The sequence below is a fragment of the Jatropha curcas genome, chromosome 5 (genome assembly GCF_041381405.1).
Source record: "Jatropha curcas cultivar XTBG-Jc1 chromosome 5, XTBG_Jcur_1.0, whole genome shotgun sequence".
In the NCBI taxonomy this organism is placed as follows: domain Eukaryota; kingdom Viridiplantae; phylum Streptophyta; class Magnoliopsida; order Malpighiales; family Euphorbiaceae; genus Jatropha; species Jatropha curcas.
The window spans coordinates 407,670-431,128 of NC_143155.1; the positions used below are offsets into that span (position 1 = coordinate 407,670).

The 23,459-nt window shown below is 33.3% G+C and overlaps 3 protein-coding genes across 5 annotated transcripts; 2 read left to right on the forward strand and 1 right to left on the reverse strand.

Annotated features, from left to right (window-relative positions):
- The first annotated feature begins 343 nt into the window (after window positions 1–343).
- LOC105631260 (sugar transport protein 8) lies at window positions 344–2,359 on the forward strand. The gene is made up of 4 exons (XM_012213328.4): window positions 344–517; window positions 620–939; window positions 1,031–1,657; window positions 1,763–2,359. The coding sequence occupies exons 1-4, from the start codon at window positions 388–390 to the stop codon at window positions 2,204–2,206; spliced, it is 1,521 nt and encodes a 506-aa protein (XP_012068718.1). The 5' UTR covers window positions 344–387; the 3' UTR covers window positions 2,207–2,359.
- A 1,637-nt stretch (window positions 2,360–3,996) lies between these two features.
- On the forward strand, window positions 3,997–11,433 carry LOC105630729 (uncharacterized). Of its 2 annotated transcripts, XR_016320928.1 has the most exons (10): window positions 3,997–4,271; window positions 4,357–4,561; window positions 4,702–4,792; window positions 5,613–5,758; window positions 5,871–6,114; window positions 6,448–6,552; window positions 6,623–6,805; window positions 7,703–7,904; window positions 10,049–10,954; window positions 11,135–11,433. XR_016320928.1 is itself a non-coding variant. In XM_089721679.1 (9 exons), the coding sequence occupies exons 1-9, from the start codon at window positions 4,115–4,117 to the stop codon at window positions 10,540–10,542; spliced, it is 1,827 nt and encodes a 608-aa protein (XP_089577805.1). In that variant the 5' UTR covers window positions 3,997–4,114; the 3' UTR covers window positions 10,543–11,133. The 2 variants fall into 2 exon arrangements, 1 of the variants encoding a protein (XP_089577805.1); XM_089721679.1 differs by lacking the exon at window positions 11,135–11,433 and having other exon boundaries at window positions 10,049–11,133.
- Window positions 11,434–13,840: 2,407 nt separating this feature from the next.
- LOC105630744 (transcription factor DIVARICATA) lies at window positions 13,841–16,799 on the reverse strand. 2 transcript variants are annotated; one of them, XM_012212689.4, is made up of 3 exons: window positions 15,460–16,799; window positions 14,484–15,015; window positions 13,841–14,238 (listed from the first exon to the last, which is right to left on the reverse strand). In XM_012212689.4, the coding sequence occupies exons 1-2, from the start codon at window positions 15,873–15,875 to the stop codon at window positions 14,508–14,510; spliced, it is 924 nt and encodes a 307-aa protein (XP_012068079.1). In that variant the 5' UTR covers window positions 15,876–16,799; the 3' UTR covers window positions 13,841–14,238; window positions 14,484–14,507. The 2 variants fall into 2 exon arrangements, with proteins under 2 accessions (XP_012068079.1, XP_012068071.1); XM_012212681.4 differs by having other exon boundaries at window positions 13,841–15,015; window positions 15,460–16,798.
- Between the last annotated feature and the right edge of the window lie 6,660 nt (window positions 16,800–23,459).

Here is a 23,459-nt window from a genome sequence, read left to right on the forward strand (position 1 = left end):
TAAAAAAACAAAGATAAAAAATAAACACCAAAAACTATAACAAACAGGCCTAAGATTTTTTTTTTTTTTAAATTGAAACTGTTTTTACCCAAAAAGCAAGAAAGATTTGTTGATAAGCTATTGAACAGAAGGTGATATGTAATACAATGGATAAGACCTGCCTACTACAATATCCGAGTATAACGAAATTATCCAAACTAAAAGGGTAAGTTCCAAAGAATTTGGGATCGCCTGAGAAGAGAGATTTCAGTAGGCTATCAAGATATTGATAATATCTGAAATTTGGGATTTTTTAATTGTACCTCCAAGCTGGCTCTAACTATATATATATATATAAATACGTGTATAATCCGAAGACAAACTCCGATCAAAGTAAAAGCTGCAACCATGCCTGGAATCATGGTAGAATCCGGCGGTGGCAAAGACCTTCCGGCTAAGCTCACCGGACAGGTTGTTATTTGCAGCATCATTGCAGCATTTGGTGGTCTCATGTTTGGCTATGATATTGGCATTTCTGGTATTATGACCATTATTTTTTGTTTACTATATCATTTCAAATCTTGATTATAGCATTTGGGATTTAATAGATTATGAATTTTCTTGATGTTAATGGTGATAGGAGGAGTAACTTCCATGGATGATTTCTTGGAGAAGTTCTTTCCAACAGTTTATATCAAGAAACACAAAGCAAGAGAAGACAACTATTGCAAATACGATAACCAATATCTTCAGCTATTTACTTCTTCACTTTACCTAGCTGCCATTTTATCCAGCTTTTTAGCTTCTTTTGTTTGCAAGATATGGGGCCGGAAACCCACCATTCAGATTGCTTCAGTCTTCTTTCTCATCGGAGCTATCTTGAATGCCGTTGCTCAAAAACTCGGTATGTTGATTGCCGGAAGGCTTTTTCTCGGTGCTGGAGTTGGGTTTGGTAATCAGGTATAAGAAAATTCAAAGAATATATATACATTTGTACAAGCATTTTCTTCCTTTCAATAATTTCTTAACATACGAAAACTAATCCATGCAGGCAGTGCCATTGTTCATATCAGAAATTGCACCAGCAAAATATAGGGGAGGCCTTAATATATGTTTTCAATTGCTAATCACAGTAGGAATTTTGATAGCAAATGTCATTAACTATTTTACCTCAAAGTTGCATCCACACGGTTGGAGAGTTTCTCTAGGTGGAGCTGCAGTTCCTGCTATAATTCTCTTTATTGGCTCTCTTGCTATATCAGAAACCCCAACAAGCTTAATCGAGCGAGGAAAGAATGAAAAGGGTATAAGTGTTCTAAAAAAGATTAGAGGTGTTGATAATGTTGATGAAGAATACATAGAAATTTTAAATGCTATTGTGTTAGCTAGACAAGTTAAAAACCCATTTAGAAATCTCATGAATCGGTCTAATAGAGGACAACTTGTCTGTGGAACAATTCTTCAGATCTTTCAGCAGTTTACAGGCATCAATGTGGTGATGTTTTATGCACCAGTTTTGTTTCAGACTATGGGGTTTGGAGGTGACGCTTCTCTTTTATCAGCTGTAGTTACTGACTCTATCAATGTGGTGTGCACATTGGTTGCAGTTTTTGGTGTTGATAAATTTGGAAGAAAATTTTTGCTGCTGGAAGCTGTTCTTCAAATGCTCGTTGCCCAGGTAAACCAACCAACTCTCAGTATATTGTGTTAATAGCGCTGCAAATGAGCCGAGGCTAGGCTCGACAAAAAAAGTTCAGTATTAATGTGATTTTGTTTCTTGCAGACTGTAATGGGAGTGACTCTAGATATGCATTTGAAATCTACAAACATAATGCCAAAGCATTCTGCTGTTCTTGTTCTGGTGATGGTATGTATATTTGTGTCTGGTTTTGCATGGTCATGGGGTCCTTTAGGATGGCTAATACCAAGTGAAATCTTCCCCTTGGAAACAAGAAGTGCTGGTTTCTTCTTCGCTGTCAGTATGAACATGTTCTGCACATTTCTAATTGCTCAAGCTTTCCTCACTATGCTCTGCCATATGCGATCTGGGATCTTCTTCTTCTTTGTTGCTTGGATAATTGTGATGGGTCTTTTTGCCATTTTCTTTCTTCCTGAAACAAAAGGAGTTCCAATTGATGAAATGAATGAAAGAGTATGGAAGAAACATTGGTACTGGAGAAGGTATTTTAAGGATTCTGATCAAAAGAGAATCCTAGAAAAACCATAAGGTTGTGTTTATAATATCTTGTTCTCTCTTTTTGTAGGGTAAGAATAATTGTTTTCAATTGATTTCCATTTTAGTAGTCTTGTAGGTTCAATTTTAGTGTATTATTATTATTATTATTATTATTGTTAATTATTGAGTTAAATTTCTTATTAATGCATGTGTATTTGGCGTGCTACTCATATGGAACATATTTATTTATAATTAATAATTAGAACATTTGTGCCAAAATTAAGAAAATATTAGAAAATAATACTATTTATTCATAAAAAAATCTCTTCATTAGAAAATATTGACAACCGAAAAATTATGGCACGTGACTTGATCTCTCAAATAAATAAGATGAATAAGCAAAATTTTATTTTAGTGGAAAAGTGAAGTTTTGCTGTTTTCCCCTTTTTCTCATTTTGATTTCTGAGATGGAAAGTTTTGTTTCTTAGCTGCACGTCAATTTAACAATACTTCTACTGGGCCTGTGGGCCATGACTATACCCATCATTTTCCGGCCCGCTATTAAAAACAGAAAATGGCACCTGTATTTAATTGGCCACTACCTATGCCCCGCGATTTCCGCCGTTCTAGTAGATATCATTTGTTGTAATAATTATCTGTAGTTGTTGTAACAATTATCGGTTGTTTTGGTTAGATATTAACTGTTGTGAATTGTTTATATAATGATTTAAAATAAAAATATTCCGTAAGAATAAATATTTAATTCGTTATTTAATATAAAAAGATAAAAAAAAAAAGAACATACACAAGTGATGTGCATAAATTTAATAAAAAATTTATAAAAACACTTAAGGTTAATAAGAAGACATTTCGTGAAATATTGCCTCATACTCTAAATATTATGATAGATGTGACATTACTGAATACAATAATTAATTAAAATTTTAACCTAATCAAAATACTAAACGCTATTTCTATGTGATAAATGAGTGCCTTGACCGTAAAATTAAAAATAATTATATTAAACCTCCGTTTCTTTATTTCTTTTAATTCTTGTTGTTTAGAAGAATAGCTAGGAATATTTTGTAAGAAAAATAATTTTTTAAAAAAAAATAATATTTCACACGGATTCATATGTTATGGTAAAAATTTCACTCATTTTTATTAAATTAACTAAATATCATAAATTAATTAACAAATTTTAATCCTTTCTTAAATATTTTACTTTGGGAAGGAAAAAAAAAATATGGAAGGAAAATAAAAAGGAAAAATATAAAACAATCTTTCCTCTTACTGTTTGGATATCTCGTAGGGAAATAAGAAAGGAAAATGATTTTATAAATCGTAAAATTATGAATTGAATCCTTAATAAAAAAATTCAATAAATAGAATAAAATTATAATTTTAATCATTTTACTCCATCGTTTCTTTCAAATTGAAGAGAAAATGAAACGTGAGTCCTATGATCTATTTTTTTTCTCTATATTTTCCTTCTTCCCATATTTTATCATTTCCAAACAAGTGAAAAAAGGAAAATTGGTACTATTTTCCTTCTCAATTTTCTTTCCTCTCTTATTTTCTACCAATTCAAACATAATATGAGGGAGGACATAATTGTCAATTTTTAATAATAGCATTTCATTTTTTATACAATTTTATCCTTTTTAAATAAAAAAATAAATTTATTTTTTTCTCGCATTATCCAAACCCGTAGTAAAAATAATAATAATAACAATTTTTTATTATTTTCTTCTCTCTTTCTCAAACAAAAGAAATTTATTTATTTATTTGGCACGTGCTCAACTATACTGTACCAATTATTGATTCTAACATCACCAGTTGTGGGTACCAACTACCAAGCACATGTCATTCTGGTAAAAATTCAAAATTTTCTTCATACAGTTTGATTAGTCTTCTTGCCGGAATCCAGTCGAAGCAGAGGCCAGCAAGTTCAAGAGTATGGATTCTCCTTGCATTTACAAAGACCCAAATGCACCAGTAGAAGCTCGTGTCAAAGACCTCCTTTCAAGAATGACTTTGAAAGAGAAGGTTGCCCAGATGACTCAAATAGAGCGCCGCTTTGCCTCTCCTTACTACCTCAAAGACCTCGCCGTTGGTACCTTTCGTTTAACTCTCTCGAGTTCTCGAATTTTTGTTTTTTAACCATTTCTTCATATATTTGATGGACTATTGTTTGGTAGGGAGTGTTCTTAATGTTGGAGGAAGTGGACCCTTTGAGAATGCTTTGTCGTCTGATTGGGCGGATATGGTTGATGGGTTTCAGAAGCTGGCACTTGATTCCCGGTTAGGTATACCAATTATATATGGGATCGATGCTGTCCATGGTAACAATGGTGTCTATGGTACCACTATATTTCCTCATAATGTTGGCCTTGGAGCTACTAGGTCAGTTTTTTATGCATTGTTTTGATTAATTTAGAATGGCAGCATTCTCATACATTTTTCTGTTAAGTTTAAAGAATTCCATATAAAATTTGACACATAAATTTTGGTTTTTGAACTCTAATTGTCAAAATGTGGTATAGGGATTCAGATTTGGTAAGAAGGATTGGTGTTGCAACAGCTCTTGAAGTTAGGGCAAGTGGAATTCATTATACTTTTGCTCCTTGTGTGGCTGTAAGTTGTTGCCTAATTGTTGGTTATCCTTTTAAGTTTTGTAGTTTTGGCGGTTCTAGCATTGGCAAAAGTGTTTAAGCCATCTCGAACACAAATAATGGTATGCTGCTTTACTAAATTATTAACTCAGTCTCAGAGAAAACAATTAGAAATTAAAAAAAAGGAAAATATGGAAAAAACAAAAGCAACTGAATGATGTTTGACAAGTGGCAAAATTACAATAGCTTCTTGCACTCTATTATCTGAAGTTATAGTTGTAATTTTTCAAGCTGTGTTTTGGAGAAAACAACAACAGCAAAAAAAAAAAAAAAAAAAAAAAAAAAAAAAAAAAAAAAAAAAAAAAAAAAAAAGAAAAAAAATCTATTCAATGTGGTACCACAAGGTTTGTGTATGATTGTAAATTTTATAAGTCATTTGCTGTTTATCTTGGGTAGATGCAATGATCAGAAAGCTTCATCATAATAATCTGAACAATTTTGGTTGTATATGTTGACTTGATATAATCTCAGCTTGTAGGACATGGTAAAATGTTATATTAAACCAGATATTGAATTCACAATACAATATTTAAACACGATCCAGAAGGATTGCTTGAGTCATAAACTTCACAACGTGACAAATAATGTTAGCATACAATAATTTAAAGATCCAAAAGGATTATTTGAGTCATGAGCTTCACAACAGTGACAAATAATGTTAACATAGATTTTTTTTCCTAATTTTTCTGGCGAATATTGACAAATAATCCTACATTCTTCATTTTCCTTCTTGCTTGAAATTATGATTTTCTGTATAATTTATCTTCAATGGTTGCTTCCAGGTATGCAGAGATCCCCGATGGGGAAGGTGTTATGAGAGTTATAGCGAAGACACCAGTGTAGTTAGAAGGATGACCTCTATTGTTTCAGGTTTGCAGGGACAGCCACCTGAAGGACACCCAAATGGCTATCCTTTTGTGGCAGGAAGGTAAAGAAATTACCATCAAATATGATTCTATCCTTGTTGATCACAAAGGCAACCCCAGAAGGCCAGAACTATAACGCATTTTTGATTGTTCTCACTGGTTATTTGATTCCAGAAACAATGTTATTGCCTGTGCTAAGCATTTTGTTGGCGATGGGGGAACTGACAGAGGCATAAATGAGGGGAATACTATACTTCCATATGAAGCTTTAGAAAGGATCCACATGGCACCCTATCTGGACTGTATTACACAGGGCGTTTCCACTATTATGGCATCCTATTCAAGTTGGAATGGAAGTAGGCTGCATGCTGACCGTTTTCTTTTGACAGAAGTTTTAAAAAATAAGTTAGGTTTTCAGGTAAACCTTGATGTTTAACCTGCAACACCTTGTACTTCTGTTTGTCAAGATCTAGTATTATCATTGAGCATTTAACTAAAACAATGATCTGCAAATTCAGTTTCTTATTGGTTTCTTTACTAATCTCCAATTTTTTCTTCCTGATAGTCGGTGAAATGCAAATTCTCATGACATTAAATTGATTCTTGATAATGTCTTCAATATCTTTTTGTTCTCTAAAGAGGATAGGAATTCTGAAATATGCACTCATCCTATACTTTCAAGTTTTTGTTGGTTTATGGAGTTGAAACTGATGGACATCTTGATATGTTTTGAGACAATCTGTTATGGCAGGGAATTGTGATTTCTGACTGGGAAGGACTGGATCGACTTTGCCAACCTCAAGGCTCAAACTATCGTTACTGCATCTCTTCTGCTGTTAATGCTGGAATTGACATGGTAGATACTAAACCTTAATTACAATGTCTAAATGTCACTTTCTCTTGTTTTATGCCTTCATTTTCTGCAGGTCATGGTGGGCCGTAAACATGAACAATTTGTGGATGATCTGATGTTTCTGGTGGAATCAGGGGAGATACCACTGGCCAGAATTGATGATGCTGTTGAACGAATACTGAGAGTAAAGTTTGTTGCTGGTCTTTTTGAATATCCCTTTGCTGATAGATCTTTACTTGATATAGTAGGTTGCAAGGTAAACTTTCTTCAAGTCATAACATTGTCTGTTTCCCCCATTCACTTGCTTTGGCAATTGCATCAATAGAAAATATGTACTTCATCCACTTCTCATCAGCATTTACTAGTTATGTCACATATTCTATCTTCTGTTGAATTTTGAGTCAAAGTAGATCTTAGATACCTGAAAGTTGCTAATATGTTGAAATCAATGACTTATAACACCTCCAGATAGTGAATCACGTCTCAGTTTCTGTTTGAAAATATCAGGCGTGACAAGAAAATGTAAAGGGACAGGGACAAGTGTCAAAATTTGGTACTTCTGGATGTGACTTAGGGAGCTTCAAAATGAATAAAAAATGGAAATAAAGCATGTTTCCTGGGGGGACAACACAGCAGTAATGGATTGGTATTTTCTTCTGGATGTCAAGTTTGGATCCTTCTGATATTGGGAGAGGGAGGAATATCAGAATGGGAAGAGCTACCCCACTTTGCATGTTCATCCTATGTATCAAAAACAGAGGGGGGGGGGGGAAAGCAAGGCATAGTTACTTCAATTTTTAATTTTATATTACACCATCTGTGTCAGATAAGGATATTTGGAATACGAGTAACACAAGTTGAATCAGTGGGAAGATCAACGGAATTTTGAAAAGCAGGCGAACCCAACCCATAGACAGATACCTGCATTAGATACCCATACTGGAGCTCAAGTAAGTAGGAATAAGGAGATCCTGATCTGAGAACTAGGGACAGTTCTATCTTCTCTCTCTCTCTTTTGCCACAATTTACAATATCATTTGAAGGACACGTGCCATTTTTCATTTGATTTTAATTCAAATGTCATTTTTAGTTGCACTTTACCCAATTGGTTGGTTGCTGGACATTCCTTTTGAACTTGGTGACCTTTTGACAGATGCATAGAGAATTAGCACGCGAAGCAGTTCGGAAGTCATTGGTTCTCCTGAAAAATGGGAAGGACCCAAAGAAAACTTTTCTTCCATTAGACAAAAATGCTAAAAAGATTCTTGTTACTGGAACACATGCTGATGATCTTGGATATCAGTGCGGTGGCTGGACTATAACTTGGGATGGATTAAGCGGCAGGATTACTATTGGTATGGAGTTTTCTCAATTGCTAATTAATAAATATAACTGATGTTGGTGTTTGTGTATGTGTGCAAGCTTTCTTATTCTCATTGATGATGTTCCTTGGTAGGAGTTTCTCTCATTGGGTTGGTATTATTTTCATTTTCCTCTATGCCAACACTGCCTTTCTCCTTTTGCTTCCTGCTGAATTGCATTGATAAATTGCATATATAGATTCTACGCACACTTGTTGATGTGCCTTGGTCCCAAATGCTGAGTGCATGATTGCAATTTGCATGTTTTCATCTCCAATGTCTTTCCATATTGTAATATTTTTAGAGGTTTACTTTGTTAACTAGTAAAATGTAATTCCATTGCTAGCATTTCCCCTTTCTCCTTGTTAAGGATTAGTTATAAATAGAGTTCTATTAGGAGTTAGATTCCTAATTAGTTTATGATTTGTATTCCTAAATAGCTAGCGTAGGAATTCCTTATATATAGACCTTTGTAATCGATTGATGAGATACAAGAAATACAATTACAATATGTTCTCTCAACATGGTATCAGAGCCTTCCATTAAAAAAAAAAAAAAAAAAAAAAAATTCCCCGAAACTTCCCTTACGAGAAGCCACTGCCACCTTAGGAAGCCTTTCTAGGGTTAGTATTTTGCCTCACCGCTCACCCCAGGATATTCTCCAGCCGCCGATCAGCGACTCCCCAGAATCCGGTCGCTGGATTCCAAGCGAATGGCCGCCACCTCTTTCTTCCTGCTCTGGTTCACGCGCTGGCGCATGTCCAATGGTCTTTTTCACTCCGGTTCCTCTCTCCGACGTTGGCTTGAAGAGAGATGTGCAACCTAGTGAGTTGCATCGTCATTCTTGGGCTTATTCAATAGGTTTGTTTGTTGCGATTTTGTTGCAGCTGTGTCGAGCAGTCCTCTGCTACTGTTGTTGCTTTAATTTGCTGAGGAAACATATTTTTCCTTTGCTTTGACAATTGGTTTAGGTAATTTTCGGTGATTTTCTAGGGATTCCTTTTTGCATTAGGGTTTAGTACTGCACCTGCAGTTACGGGTATTCTGCTTTTGAACCTTCTCCTTTGTATAGAGCAGTGCAACCCCAATGAGTTGCATCGTGTTCTTGGCCTTAGTGCCTTTAGTGGTGCGCTCCGTTTGCCAGAGTTTCCTTTGCTGCGTTTCTGACTATTTGCGCTACTGGGCTTCTTTGAGGCATTGATTATGGAAGCTTAAAACAGCCCTGTGAGTTGTTTTCTGGTTCAGTGAGATTTGTTTCGACAACCTAAGTGTGTTGTCTTAATTCTGCTGTTATTATTTGGTTTGGGATTCTATATTGCTATAATGAAGTGGGTACAGTTACTGAGTATGGTATTGTGCTTTGCTGAAAGTGTAGGTTGTAACAAGTTGAGAGCATGATTAACATCTATGCTCCAATTTGAGGGGGAGTGTTAAGGATTAGTTATAAATAGAGTTCTATTAGGAGTTAGATTCCTAATTAGTTTATGATTTGTATTCCTAAATTCCTAGCATAGGAATTCCTTATATATAGACCTTTGTAATCGATTGATGAGATACAAGAAATACAATTACAATATGTTCTCTCAACACTCCTTATGTGTATGTGCATCTGAGAATGGTGTGTAATTGTACATGCCTTTTCTGACTTTTTGTTGTCTGAATAATTGGGTAAAATGTAGAATTCTGATCTGAACCTTTCTTGAAAAGAAATAGAGAAAATGGCATATGCAAGTATTCATATTAGGCGTGTTTGCATGAAAAGCATTGCTTACACTATCTCTTGATCTTTTTCTGGAGCATTTTCTTTGGGTCTAACATTCATATTAGACGTGTTTGCATGAAAAGCATTTTTTACAATCTCTTTTGATCTTATTTTGGAGCATTTTCTTTGGGTCTAATGGCTGATTACACAAATAGAGGACAGCCTTTCCTCTTCTTAAATCCCCCAATTATAGGTCTAGATCTCAGTTTGCTACATTCACCAGATTGAGATTTCTTCATCTGAGTTTGTCGGCATCCATCTGATTTTGGGACTCTGTAGCTATAAGCCAAAGCTGACATTTTTCTCATTTATGTTCTTTGCTACCTTATCTGTGAATAAATGTGAGCATCTCACTTTGAGTTCATATGCATTTTAGGGACAACAATCTTGGATGCCATTAAAAGGGCAGTGGGAGAGACAGCAGAAGTTGTATATGAGAAATATCCATCACCAGAAACCTTAGCATGCCAAGATTTTTCGTATGCCATTGTAGCTGTTGGTGAAGGTCCATATGCAGAATTCACTGGTGACAATTCAGAGCTTGTGATCCCCTTCGATGGAACTGATGTGATTAGTTCAGTTGCAGATAGAATCCCCACCCTGGCAATTCTGATATCCGGAAGACCTCTAGTTCTAGAGGCATGGCTCTTAGAAAAGATAGATGCTTTTGTTGCTGCTTGGTTGCCTGGAACTGAAGGGTCAGGAATTACAGATGTTATATTTGGAGATTATGAATTTAAGGGCCGATTGCCAGTGACATGGTTTAAGAAGGTTGAACAGCTACCTATGAATAGTAGAGATAATTCATATGATCCTTTATTTCCCTTTGGTTTTGGTTTGACATACAATGGAGAGAAATCTTTGGACTAATTCATCTGAAGATCAAGGCTGGCCCTAGGTCCAAGTTTCCTGAATAAATTATGGATGCAAGTGGATTTTCCATGAATAAGTGCCTGCCTTGATACTTGTGTTTTCGTGTGTCATACTCCAAAAGTATGTATTTATTTCACTGTGATCCACATCTGTTGGTGATATTCGTATCAACTGTGTATTAGAGGCGGTACTTCTTCCATTTCCAAGTTGTTTCATGGTTAGTTGAAAAGGGATAATCATCATGGTAGTTGGGTAAGGATTATCAAGGTGGCAAAAATCAGTTGTGCTTGTGAGATGTGCGTGTAGATGCAAAGGATCACATCAGTACAGAAGGTTTACATCTATCAATAAAAAAGTTCAGAAGACAGAGAATTGTAGTATCAGATTCCAACCAGTATTATTGATCATGGTATGCCCCTTTTATTATACCATTTACTCAAAGATGCCCCAATTTGTGGTAGTGTAATCTATTTCTTTCTACTCAAAGGCGTATAAAATTTTTATGATTGTACTATTTTTGTTGTTGAGATTAATGTATGCTTTCACATTGTTCTTTTTCTTCTTTAATGTGTAAAGTAATTACTCCCAGATCTCTGTGGACCAGTGAAGCTGCGTAGCGAATCAAAATTTCTCAAGTAGGCAACCTCACTGAACTTTTTCCTTCGGCAACAAATTATGGTTTCACTTATATATAAAAGTACTACACCATTTTGCTGAAATAATTCTGAGAGAAGAATCAGAATATAGTTCAGAAACTAGGGAGGCAGAGGATAACCGAAAGTGTGAAGACTTTGATTTGTAACTAGTTAAGGTGCTGATGGAAATAGGAATAAAGGGTACTAGGCGCTTTCCTGTACAAATTGCAGAAAGGCCTTTCCTTTTAAGAAAGGTGGTGGTTTGCTTTGTCATTTCCTGTGGAAAAGCTTGTTGAAATGACCCTATTGCTCAAAAAAAAATAAAAGAGGGGAAAAATTGAGGATGACAACCTATTGAACATGTTTGTCCTTCATAGTATAAAATAATAAAATATATAAAAGATTAATATAAAAATATATTAAACTTCTAAATAAATTTTAATTGACGGATAAATAGAGATTCCTACCATTTTTGTCCATTTATAATTATCTCTCTATCGATATAAACATTTTCAATTAAACCTATTGGGCATGATTACACAATTTATTCACTACTCAACTCAATTTGTGAGAGTTTAACGATCCTGTACTCTTTTGCTTAAGGGAAGGAATGGATATACCAAATGCTAATAACTGGGCATGGTTAGTTGAATTTTTATGATAGTTGCTTCCTTGAAGTCGAAACAATAGAGCCGATAGAACCAAAATAGGAAAACAGTAATGAGAAAGCATCAATTCACCAGAACTTTTTAACTTTGTTTTTACCATTTGTCTGTTTTGGTTTGATTCTATCCCTTAATACGTTATAGCAAGTTCACTTTGCATATGATAATTAAGGTTGTGTTCGGCAATAACTTTTTAAGTAATTTTTAGTATTTTGTCCGGTCAAAACTCTAAACGCTATTTTTTTCATAATATTCAGTAACATAGCGTTTGAACTAGTTTTTAGAGATTTAGGTAGCGTTTTATAAAGTTTACCGTGTAAGGTTTACGAAAAACTATTCAAACAGCTAATAGATAAACGCTATTAAAACAACTAACAACTATCAAAACAGCTAGTTTTGTTGAACAAAACTTAATATTTGCATATATTGTTTGTTTGGTATTTCACTTATGATGTGTAAAGAAAAGAAAAAGTTTATTTTATTCTCTTGGATTCAATTTTATAGATTAAATATAACTAAATCAAATTCTATCATGTCCGTGAGATACTAGATCATTTATTCCAAACCGGAAAATTAGTATCGATTGGAATGTCAATAAACTTTGCAGTATAATTTTGTAATTCTACAAGAATAATAGGTAATTAATTCATAAAAAAAAATATAGGCTAAGTTGTGTTGAGTTGATGTCATTAGTAGTTCATTGATCATCATTACTTATTTTTTCTCTATAAGATGAAAAATCATTAACTAGAAGTTATGATTGATTAAAGAAGATTAATTGTGATCAAGTGAGTGAGCTTTGGAGAGTGAAAATAAGTGCTTTCATTGAACTTCATAATGGTAAATAATCATAACAACTTTGTCTTATTAGAGACAAACTATTAGTTCAACATTGCAATTAATTAGGAAGAAGATACTTTTTTCTTTCTTTCTTTTTGGAAGACTGGAGAAAACTTAATGGTCAATGAAAAATTTCCAGGACAAAAGAGAATCTCTATGCCCATTTGGAGATTTTAAAAAAAATAATAATAAAAAATAAAAAATAAAAACTTGGTGGAAATGGAATGATTAAGAAAAGGCAAATGGTACTCTTTTCACCTAGTGAAAAGCAAAAATAGTTTGTCCCCTAGGATCGCCTCATAAATGAAGCTTCTCAAATAGATAATAATGAATCTTTTAATGATGTTTTAATATAAGTTAGTAGAAACCGTACAATGAGAATCACAATACAATGTTGCTTTTCATGGACTTAAGACATTCTTATACGAGTGTAGTAATCTTGCCACCAAGGATTGACAATCAAGTGGAGTTAGAGCAAAGAAAACCCACAAATCAAAATTAATTTATTAAATAATGACATGGGTAATCTAGCCTGAATCCTTATTTGTACTATATTATGTTAATTTAATCAATAATTTATACTCCTAAAAGGGGTCTTCTTCTTTCTAGGAGGATCTCTTGAGAAAGATCCAATAATGAGAAAAGATCAATTAGAGAAAAAACTAAAAAGAAAAAGAAAAAGGGGGATTGAAGAATGTGATGCTTTAATTTAGTGGAGTGTAGAGTCAGCCTCTACCTTGATTTGAAGGTCAATACTAGTCAACTAGGGCATTTTAGGTGCACATAAACTTGATTAGTGAGTCTGTCTGCAATGGCTTATTAGAAAATAAATAGCCATTAGGAGCAGAAGTTGGTTCCATCATATATATGGACCAAGCTGACTAACGAGTTACTCCAAGCTCGGCTCAATAGAAGCTTGTTCAAGCTCATATTTTAGAAGTCATTTAGTAAATGAGCCAAGCCTAAAACTAAGTAAAGCTGGACTCTTTTAGTAATGAGATTAGCCAGAACTTAGCTCATTTGCAGCCCTACTAACCATTAATACATAATTTTCTTTCTTACTCCTGCAATTCTGCAGTTTGGACCAAAACTGAGGTTGATCAACTGTCAAACTGAAGGGGAAAAAGAAAAAAAAAAAAAAAATTAGAAGTTAAGTGGTTAAATTTAACAGATTGTATTATTACTAATAATATGCTCATAAAATTCATAACCTATTTATGCATCAAAAACTACATGTAGAAAAAAGTATAAACATATTAGCTTTCAACTTATAATGAAGATGCTTATCGCGCCGGATTCCTTTATTTCATATTCTCCACTTGAACTTAGAATTCCATAAGTTTGCTTATTGGTCCTTACAGTTCTGTTTCTGCATTCTTCTAATCTTATCTTGGAGGTAGGAACCATCTTTAAGGTATCAGATAATGGAGCAGGCAGGATGGCAACTGTAAAGCCTAGTCTCACTTCAGAATCATGTTCTAAACTCTTTTAGAACAACAATATTCATTGAACATACGTTCGCCCATTCTCATTTGGATAGACTTCACCAATCCCTACATTGAACAAATGATTTTTCAACAAAAAGCACAAAGCATAACCCAGATTGGAGAATCTTCCCTCTCAGTTTAATAATTCACAAATGAAATGCCAAAGCAAACAGAATCTTTTATCCTCCAAGTTCAAGTACCACATATGGACTAAACTTGAGTTCTTGATGACATATACACAAAATACCCAGAAAAAAGAGATAAAGAAAGGGTTAAAGTGGGAAAGAGGAGCCGCTTAGACAAAGCTATACCAGTGAACTAAATAAATTGCAGTCTCATCCATGAGGGTAATGTTGTGCAGATTGCATTTGAAAAGCTATACTTTGAGGATGTCCAATGTAAGGCTCATGAACTGCACCTCTATGCATATTATGAGCTTGCATTTTAAGTCCATATGAGTTAATCCCGTAAGGCAAAGAAGACATAAACATATTTCCATGCGTAGAATTGAAAGCCATTGTTGCTGCTCCACTATTAGATTGATTCCACTGAAAATGTGTTCTAGGCATGGCAACAGAATTTGTCTGCTGTGAAAGCACCATAGACTGATCAGGTGAAGGTGCTCGTTTATTGTCCGGAGAAGGAGTTCTAATCTCATTTAGGTTAACTGTTGTTATATCATGAATGCTAGCTCTTCTCTTATCTTTGCCTCCTGAAAGCTGCCTGATAAAATACTTCTGTGCATGACTAGCTACCTGGGTTGGTGTTCTAGTTACTACAAAATTTCTTGATATGTTTCTCCAGTCTCCTTTGCCATATTTTTTCAAACCCATCAGAAACAGCCTGCAGACATTTGAATTGTCATGATTTGCAGTTTATGAACTTATAATTATGATTAAGGTAGAGAAACAATTAGAATTTAATACAGAGTTATATTAGCTGCCAAAAACATGTCTATAGTACAAAGCTCCGTAAATAAATCAACAGGAGAAATAATTCAAAAGAATCTTAGTACATCTTTGTTCTCTTCCAAATTAGATTCTAGCATGGATTATATTGTCTCTCTCTACCCAAAACCAGTTACAAGTACTAAAACTACAGTGTTCACCCTCCTTAAAATCAAGAAATGAAAAATCAAGATTCCAAAAGAAAAGGATTTGCTTCTTTCTCAGCTGATAATTTTTTCCATTCTAAAACATAAAATTCAATTAAAACAAGAAAAGATTAATCAGAGAAACCTGAACAGCAATAGCAAAAAATATATATGTTATGTATAGAAAAACTTACTTATGCTCCTCCTCTGTCCATGGAACTCCTTTCTTTCTCTCCTGATCAGCCGGTCGACCGGAAGAAGATCTCTTTCCACCGAGAGCGTAAGATTGTTTGTAACCATCATAGGTGTTATTATTAACCCAATCCAATGTGAAAGGAGTGGTACTATATCCAGGAATTGGAATTAAACCTGCCTCTATATTACTAATATCAACTTCTAATTCTTTATACTGCTTCATCACATCTCCTACAGTTTTCCCAGGAAGCATAGCAGCAACTCTGTGCCATCTATCAGGAGTATCCTTATCATAAACTGCCAGGGCATTTTCAAAAATCTTGTTCTCTGCTGGAGTCCATTTGGTGCTTTTGCTCTCTTCCATAACCCAATTTGGATATGATGTAGGTGAAAGAACTTCCATTTCCCACTTCATTGGATCAAATTAATTAAGAGACAAAAAATATTATAACATACTGGAGAATTTGAAAAGAATCAGAAATTCCCTTGTGAAAAAAAAAATTGGGTAAGAGTGAAACAGAGAAAGAGGAAAACAGAACCTAAATAGGAAATGCAGAGAGGTGGAGATTTCACAAAAAAAATATCAGTGTTAAATCAGGAAGCATTAGAGAGGAATCAGAATAGCTTTTTATTGTGGTATAATCATACTCTTGAGGAATCTAGAAAGGGACCGACTTTTTCCAAACACCAAAGAAAATATTAGTAAGACTAAACTAAAATAGTCTTACAATATTCGAAGATGGAACCCTAGAACCACTACTGAGATCTATACCCATTTAAACTTCCATGGGAAGCAAAACTAGGAAACTTAGCAAAAAGAGTAAAAACCCAGAAACAAACTGAACAGAACCAGCACAGAATTTGAAAAGATGAAAGCTTTAATGGTGAAAAGTGAAAATTAACACCAAAGCTTCAATCTTTGAAATATACCTGTACGAGAGTAGGAAGGAAAGAAAAGAAGCCAAAGCTTTAAAAAGAAAAGGTGGAAATGGAAAACCCAGGTGGAAAAACAACTTAGAAACAGTGATTCTCTGAAGAGTTAAGAGAAGTGAAAAAAGCAGCGAAAAGATCTGTCTGCTTTGCTTTCTTCCTTTTCCTTGAGGTTAGAGCAACAAAGAAAAGAGAAGAAATAAAAAGAAAAAAATATAAGCACTATAGTGAAATGAGAAAGGGAGAGAACGCTACAATAATATCAAGCTCAAAAGCAAGGTACCCAGCTCCAAGGAATGAATCTAAGCTTTTTAGCATTTGCTAAAATCTCGAAGAGAGAGAGACTGAAGGTGGTGGGCTGTGATTGGAGGATATGGGGTCTATGGATACTGCAAGAATGGAAAAAGTTCCCTCTTATTATAATTGTCACTCTCTCTGTTTCTCTAATTTTTATTAATATTTAAAGAAGAAAAAAAAATACTCTAATAAAATTTAGTTATGAATTTGGCTTTGTTCATTCAAAATGAAAGAAGCTCACCTGTTCTGAACTACTGATCTGGACCGTCTGATAGAACAACCGAGATGAAGATCAACCACTCTTGATCTAAGTGATTTATATGTTTTCTCTTCTTCTTTTTTTTTTTTTTTTTTTTTCTTGTCTGATTATGGTTCAACTTTCAATAGGTCTTTTCAAAAAAAAAAAAAATATATATATATATATATATATATTTGAATTTTCAACGGGTAGCCGCCAAAGGAACGGTTCAGATCAAGAAATAGTAAAATCAGAGCAAAGAAGGTGTGGGGCCCACACACGGTTACAACACTTCTTATTGGGCAGTCTCCTACATAATTGAACAGGTTATGATCTCTAGGAACCGTGTCCTTGAAACCAGCCTGATTTGAGTACGTGGCATGATATCATTGGTCAAGACAAAACTTCCTAAGATTGTCCAACAAGCACAGCTACGCCTACTATAGCATCATGTAGCCATTCATTTGGACCGTTCATATATGGCATTAGGCAACACCACCTTGTATGTGGGGCTTTATGTGCACATTGCACCATGTTCAATGTATGAAGCTAGACTCAATATCTGAAAGTGCGAAAATATAAATTTAATCTCTAAAGATCGCACTTTATTAAAAAAAGGTAAAAATTTTTATGTTATATAGTTCCAAGGAAGGAAGTAAACCTACCAATTATACTATAAAAGCTAGATAGGAATCAAAATGGTTACAAGCACTTTAAAACCCCCCGCCCCCTCTCCCTCGATTTACTGAATTTTAATCATTAAGTTAAAGATATTTAAGTGTTATTAGGATTATCTATTAGTTGTTTTATTATTATTCCAGTAGATATATATTTATCAATAGCAAATAGTACTTGTGAGGTTTGATTATCATGGCTTAGATCATGGGTTTGATCCTCCGAAATCTTCTTGAGCCAGCCCCTTTACCTCTTAAGACGAGCGATGATTAATAAGTTTAAATACCGTTAAAACGAAACTAGGCCTGGATATCCTGTGTACATATAAAAAAAAAAAAAAAAAAAAAAAAAAAAGATATGTTCATATCATCACATTAAGGTTTGTTTAGATGCTTATGAATGTGCTTCGAGCTAGTTTATGAACTCTCAAAAGTTTGTCCATTGCTTGTAATGTTAATACACAAGCTAATGTTGAACAGTTGGTGCTTTAAGGGCTTAATGTTTGGAGAAACTTCAGATTTGGGTTATTACCGGGACTATCCTCTGTAGTGGATTGAAACAAAAGAAAAATAAAATTTTTACATATATTTTTAAGGACTAGCTATGGAAACGGATTTAAGGATGGAAACACCTAATGTTATCGATGATGACATAAAAATTTTATTAAAATATGCAGAACAAGCAATATCCACTCAGTCTTTTTACTCCTTGACTTTGTGCAGAGATTGAAAAAATGATGATAGTGGCAAGGATATTAGATGGATAGAAGAGATAGGGGGATATGTTTTAGTAAAGCTCTAAGTCGATCTTCTCACTTGTGTGATGAGTGAGAAGTTTCGAATTCGAACCCTCTCAACTATATGTGTTTTCAGAAATTTAGTGAGTTTGTGAGAGGGCTTACTCCAATCCTGATGTTTCAATCTCACGGGATTGGGAAGACCCTTAGTTGCCAAACTTAGAAAATCCAAAGGTGGCCACTAGCATTAAAATAGGGATCAAACTGTGAGTTATTCGGTTAAGAGTGCCTATAAAGTTAGTTTCTAGTTTTAACTCTCAAAGTTTTGATGGAATTAAACTTTTTTTGAAATAGTTTTGGCTTTTGAAAGGGTACCAAGAACTTGGTTTGGCGTATGGTGTAAGATCTTTGCTTGAGCACCATGTCCAATCAACTAAATGATAAGAACACTCATTTAGATTTAAACTTAAAAAAATATATATTTAATATGGCTGCGGCAGCCGCAAGAGGTTGTGATGTCGCCGCAAAAGGTGGTGTAACCATCACACGTATCTAGCACAATATACTTGACTAATAAATGGGAAGTTTTACCCCTTCTTTCACTATAAATAAGACCGCTTGACCCTGAATTGCACACACCCCAGAATCTCTTGACTGAGTTGTCATCAAGAGCGGTAGCCACAAGAGACTGGGCAACTGCCATAGGCCACCTACAACCACTGCAAAAAGTGGTGTGCCGCCGCACATGTCTGGCGGACTGACACTTACCACAACCTGATTTGCTCCAAATTTTCACTTCCTAGATTGGAAGTTTTGCCTCTTTTCACTATAAAGAGGCAACTAGGCCCACATTTGCAAGCATCCGAAGAATTTCTTTGTTTAATTGTCACAAGATTTTCTGAGATGTTTGCAAACGAGGCCGAATGGCCTATTTTAGTGAAATAGAGGCAAAATTTCTCATTTTTACAAAAGTAATGTTCTTTGTTGATTAATTTTAACAAAAGTAAAGTTGAGGGGCTCAATATCGATAAATAAAAATTAATAGACTCGATGAGCAAAATTGCGACAAATTTAGAAACAAAATTGAGAAAAAAATAATAAAGAAAAATTTTCTCTTTTTTAGAAACAAGGAAAAAAAATTGGAAAAAAAATTTTCTTATTACAATGTCGCTTCGAGCGTATAATGTATAATCTCTTTAAATTTATGAGAAATTAATACACATGTGGTGTAAAATGCGACTATTCATTATTAAATTATTGAAATATCCTATCCTTTTGTATTCACCGTTATTTCTTTTTCACGAATGTTGTAAATATATCGAAAGGCAATAAAGCACTGATACTATATGAAACCCATACAAATGGCTTTACAAATTTTATTATCTTCAATTAAATAATAAACTTTTATTAATAGACCAAATTAATCATTATTAAGCTAAAATAAAAAATGTATTATTAATCATATAAAAATAGGTATAAAATTGTAAATTGCATATATATATATATATATATATATATATAAAATTCTGTACTTGTTTTTGTACTATAAACTGAATCCTGCCAGAGAAAGAAAAGCAATGGTAGTTCAACCAATGAGCTGGATCCACGTAACAAGTAAAAATGACCAAAGTATGGGATCAATTATAGCCAATAAGAGACCATTCGGTACTCTTTTTTTGCCACCTCTAAGCCTTGGTTGGCCAGCCACCACCACCTCTAACATCTCCTCAAGCTTTTTCACACAATGTTGGTTAGTGGAATTGAGTAGGAGAATATTGCTTTTCCCACTCTCTATTTAAGCGAGTGCTAATCACGACCCAATTCGTAAAAAGCCAAGTAAACTTTTATTGTTCAAAAATCACGTCAAACTAGCAATCTCCTTTTCTTACTTACCAAGCTTCTTCGTTGCTTGCTTGTGTTACCATCTTGTTTGGCAACAATATTTTAAATAGTATTAAACATTATTTTTTACGATCTTTAATAATATAAAATTTAATTAAATTTTTAAAAATTAATATAATATTTTATAAAAAGTTAACTCATGTAACATTTAATTTTGTAATGTTTTATGAAAAGTTATTCAAACAGTTAATAGCTAAACACTATTAAAATAAATAACAACTATCAAAATAGTTAAATTTATCGACAGACCCTACATGTTTCTTTAATACAATATAATAAAAAAATATAATATAATTAAATGTTAAAAGCAAAGAATTCTAATCAATAAACTTAAATACAATAGGATTAATAAATAATGATTCATTATTTTGAGTATTTTATATGTCATGTAACTATAGGTATTAGGAACAACATGCTAATATATATTCATTCATATATTTTACATAAAAAATTTTATAACACTCTCAAATTTTTATCTTAATTTTTTGAACATTTTAATCTAAAAATATACAAATATTAAATTCTTAACTTATAAAATTATTATATTAAATACTAATTATTAAAATTAAATTAATTAAATATTTATGGTGTCTGCTTAGTCATTTTAATGCTTGACAAGATGGAGCGTGAGAAGTACGCGCTCAGCCTACATAGTTGGTAATAAACCCATTCCTCCTTTGGCTGCCTTGGTAAGCCTCTCAACCAATACAACAAAGCGGTCCCCTTCTGATGTGACCAACTGTTCCACTGCTTTTGTCCTTGTCCCTCTCGCGTCCCCACTTCGCTTCGCACCCTTCTATGTGAAAATCTATCTACCCATCTAAAAATTATCAAAAAAATAAAAAAATAAAAAATAAAAAAACTACTATTAAGAAAATTAGTTCTTACATTTTCATAACGGTAAAATATAATTAAGTCTTTAAATTATATTCAATATGACACTTAGTCCCTTTATGTTTGAGAATAACTATAGCATCTCTAATTTACATTTTTGTCTTGTTATTGTATTTTTCTATCCAAATTTTATCATTAATCAGACATGCTATAATAATTAACACTTACTAAAATAACTAATTTTGCATATAAGACTTTAAGTAAATCAATGAATCTAAATTCCAAAAATAGATACCAACGAGTAAATAATAATTCTTCCAAGATCATATACATGATAATAATGTACATCACTAAATCAAAATACAAACTAAGCTTCCCGACAACACAACTCCTCATTCACTATCAGAAACAGACCTTTAAAATCAGTCCAAATTTTAATTTCTTGACTTTCTTTGCCCCTAATGGATGACCCAAATCATGCAACTAACAAGGACATTTTAGGTAAGAAAATGTAAAATTAGCTAGAAGTGGACCTAAACAGAGGCCCAGGACAGGACAAACAGAGAAGGATTAATTGATGAAATTGCTTTATTTATGGCATGGGCTATTATTATTTTGGTACCCACTTCCTTAAATCTTTGTTCCCTCTTATTTCGAGTAACCGACATGTCGCATTTAACTTTCCTTCGTAATTATTACATATACGACTGTACTTACTGCTACTGTCATTCATAGTTTTCGACCACACTGACACTATTTTTCTATCCACTTTTTACATCTACACAATATCGGTAATACTTCGAGGCTAGAAATGTTTTTTTCATGGAGATTCTAAGTCTATCTATTATTCAATTTTGAATCATACCCTTACTTAATTTAGCATTCAGTATGTTTGTTTGAACCGTGATGTTATAATATATGGTACCGAGCACTCTCGATTTGAAATAAGTGAGTTTGGGTTGGATTAAATTTGAATTTGAAATTTTAAAATTCATCGAACTTCGAATCTAGCAAATTCAAACTCAAGTTTGATTTCGACTTAGATCATTTATATTTTTAGTGTAGGCTCAAATTTGACTTAGCTTATTTATACTCCTAGTTATCACTGCAGTTCACTAAATATAGTTTAAAGCATACGCTGCAGATTGATAACTGCTAAAGAAAAAAAAAAAAAAAAACACTTTTTTTTGGTTTATGCCACATGTGTTCTAAATCCATTGGATTAAATTTAATTTTGCTCACGTTGTATCAGATTCAACGGAGAAGCACCTCAAACAGAGATTTTTTCTATCGACAATGATCGAACATTCGATTATTTAAGGGACTTGAATCCTTTCAACTCACACCAACTCTGTTAGTTAAATAAAAAAATATTTAATAATACTATAAAAATTTTTATTTTAATACAAGCAACTAAAAACAAAGAAATTTCAATAGTATAATTTTTATTAAATTCTAAAAAAAATTATAAAATTAATTGATATATAAATTTTACATGTTAATAGAAAAATCATATGCTAAAACAATAAAAAAAATTAAGAATTAATTATAAATTTCACCAACTAACTAAAAAAATTCTGAACATCTTATTCAATTGAGGGAGAGGAGTGAATGCAATCAACTATATGAAATGGACCACAAAAGATAAAAATTAAAAAAAAAAAAGATTATTAAAATGAATTGAGGACCACAAAATGATTGAATTTGTAATTTATTTTTATGTGAAGGAAGGAAAAATATTTAGTGTTTTGAAGAAACCAAGACGGGCTTTTTTGCAATATATTAAAAAAAAAAAAAAAAAAAAAAGCCAAAAGCCCAAGTTGTGTAAAAGATAACTTTATGCACATGTAACATGTTGTACTGTTGACTGGTTAGGTTAGGCCACCATCATCTTCTTTGTTTTGGGGTACCTCGAATTTCGCACCCCCCCATTCAATGGGACAACGTGTCCATTAATACCCTGCCCTTCGAAAGGTCACGTTCTTGCCCCCACTCTCTTCATTTTTTCCTTATTGCTTCTAAAATGTTTGCCATTTCTATAAATTACTCTATTTCCATGCAATTCTGTACTCCCCTGTTATAAAATATAAATAATATTCGTACTAAAATGTAAACCATAAACCGATTTGAGTATTTTAAAGAATAATAAATAATATTTTACCAAAAAATTAATTTTTATACCGAATACATTTAAATTATATTTGTTGAAAAATAATTTCATAGAAAGTGTATCTTTTCAGAAATCATATGTTTTGAAAAATAAGACATTTTAACCCAAATGAAGCATTTAGGAAGGAGTTAGATGTTTCTTCTATTCTTTTCTTTGATGCGTTGGACCATTTTGGACTTAAACCAAAAACCTCGCCTGTGAAGTAAATCATCGCAGG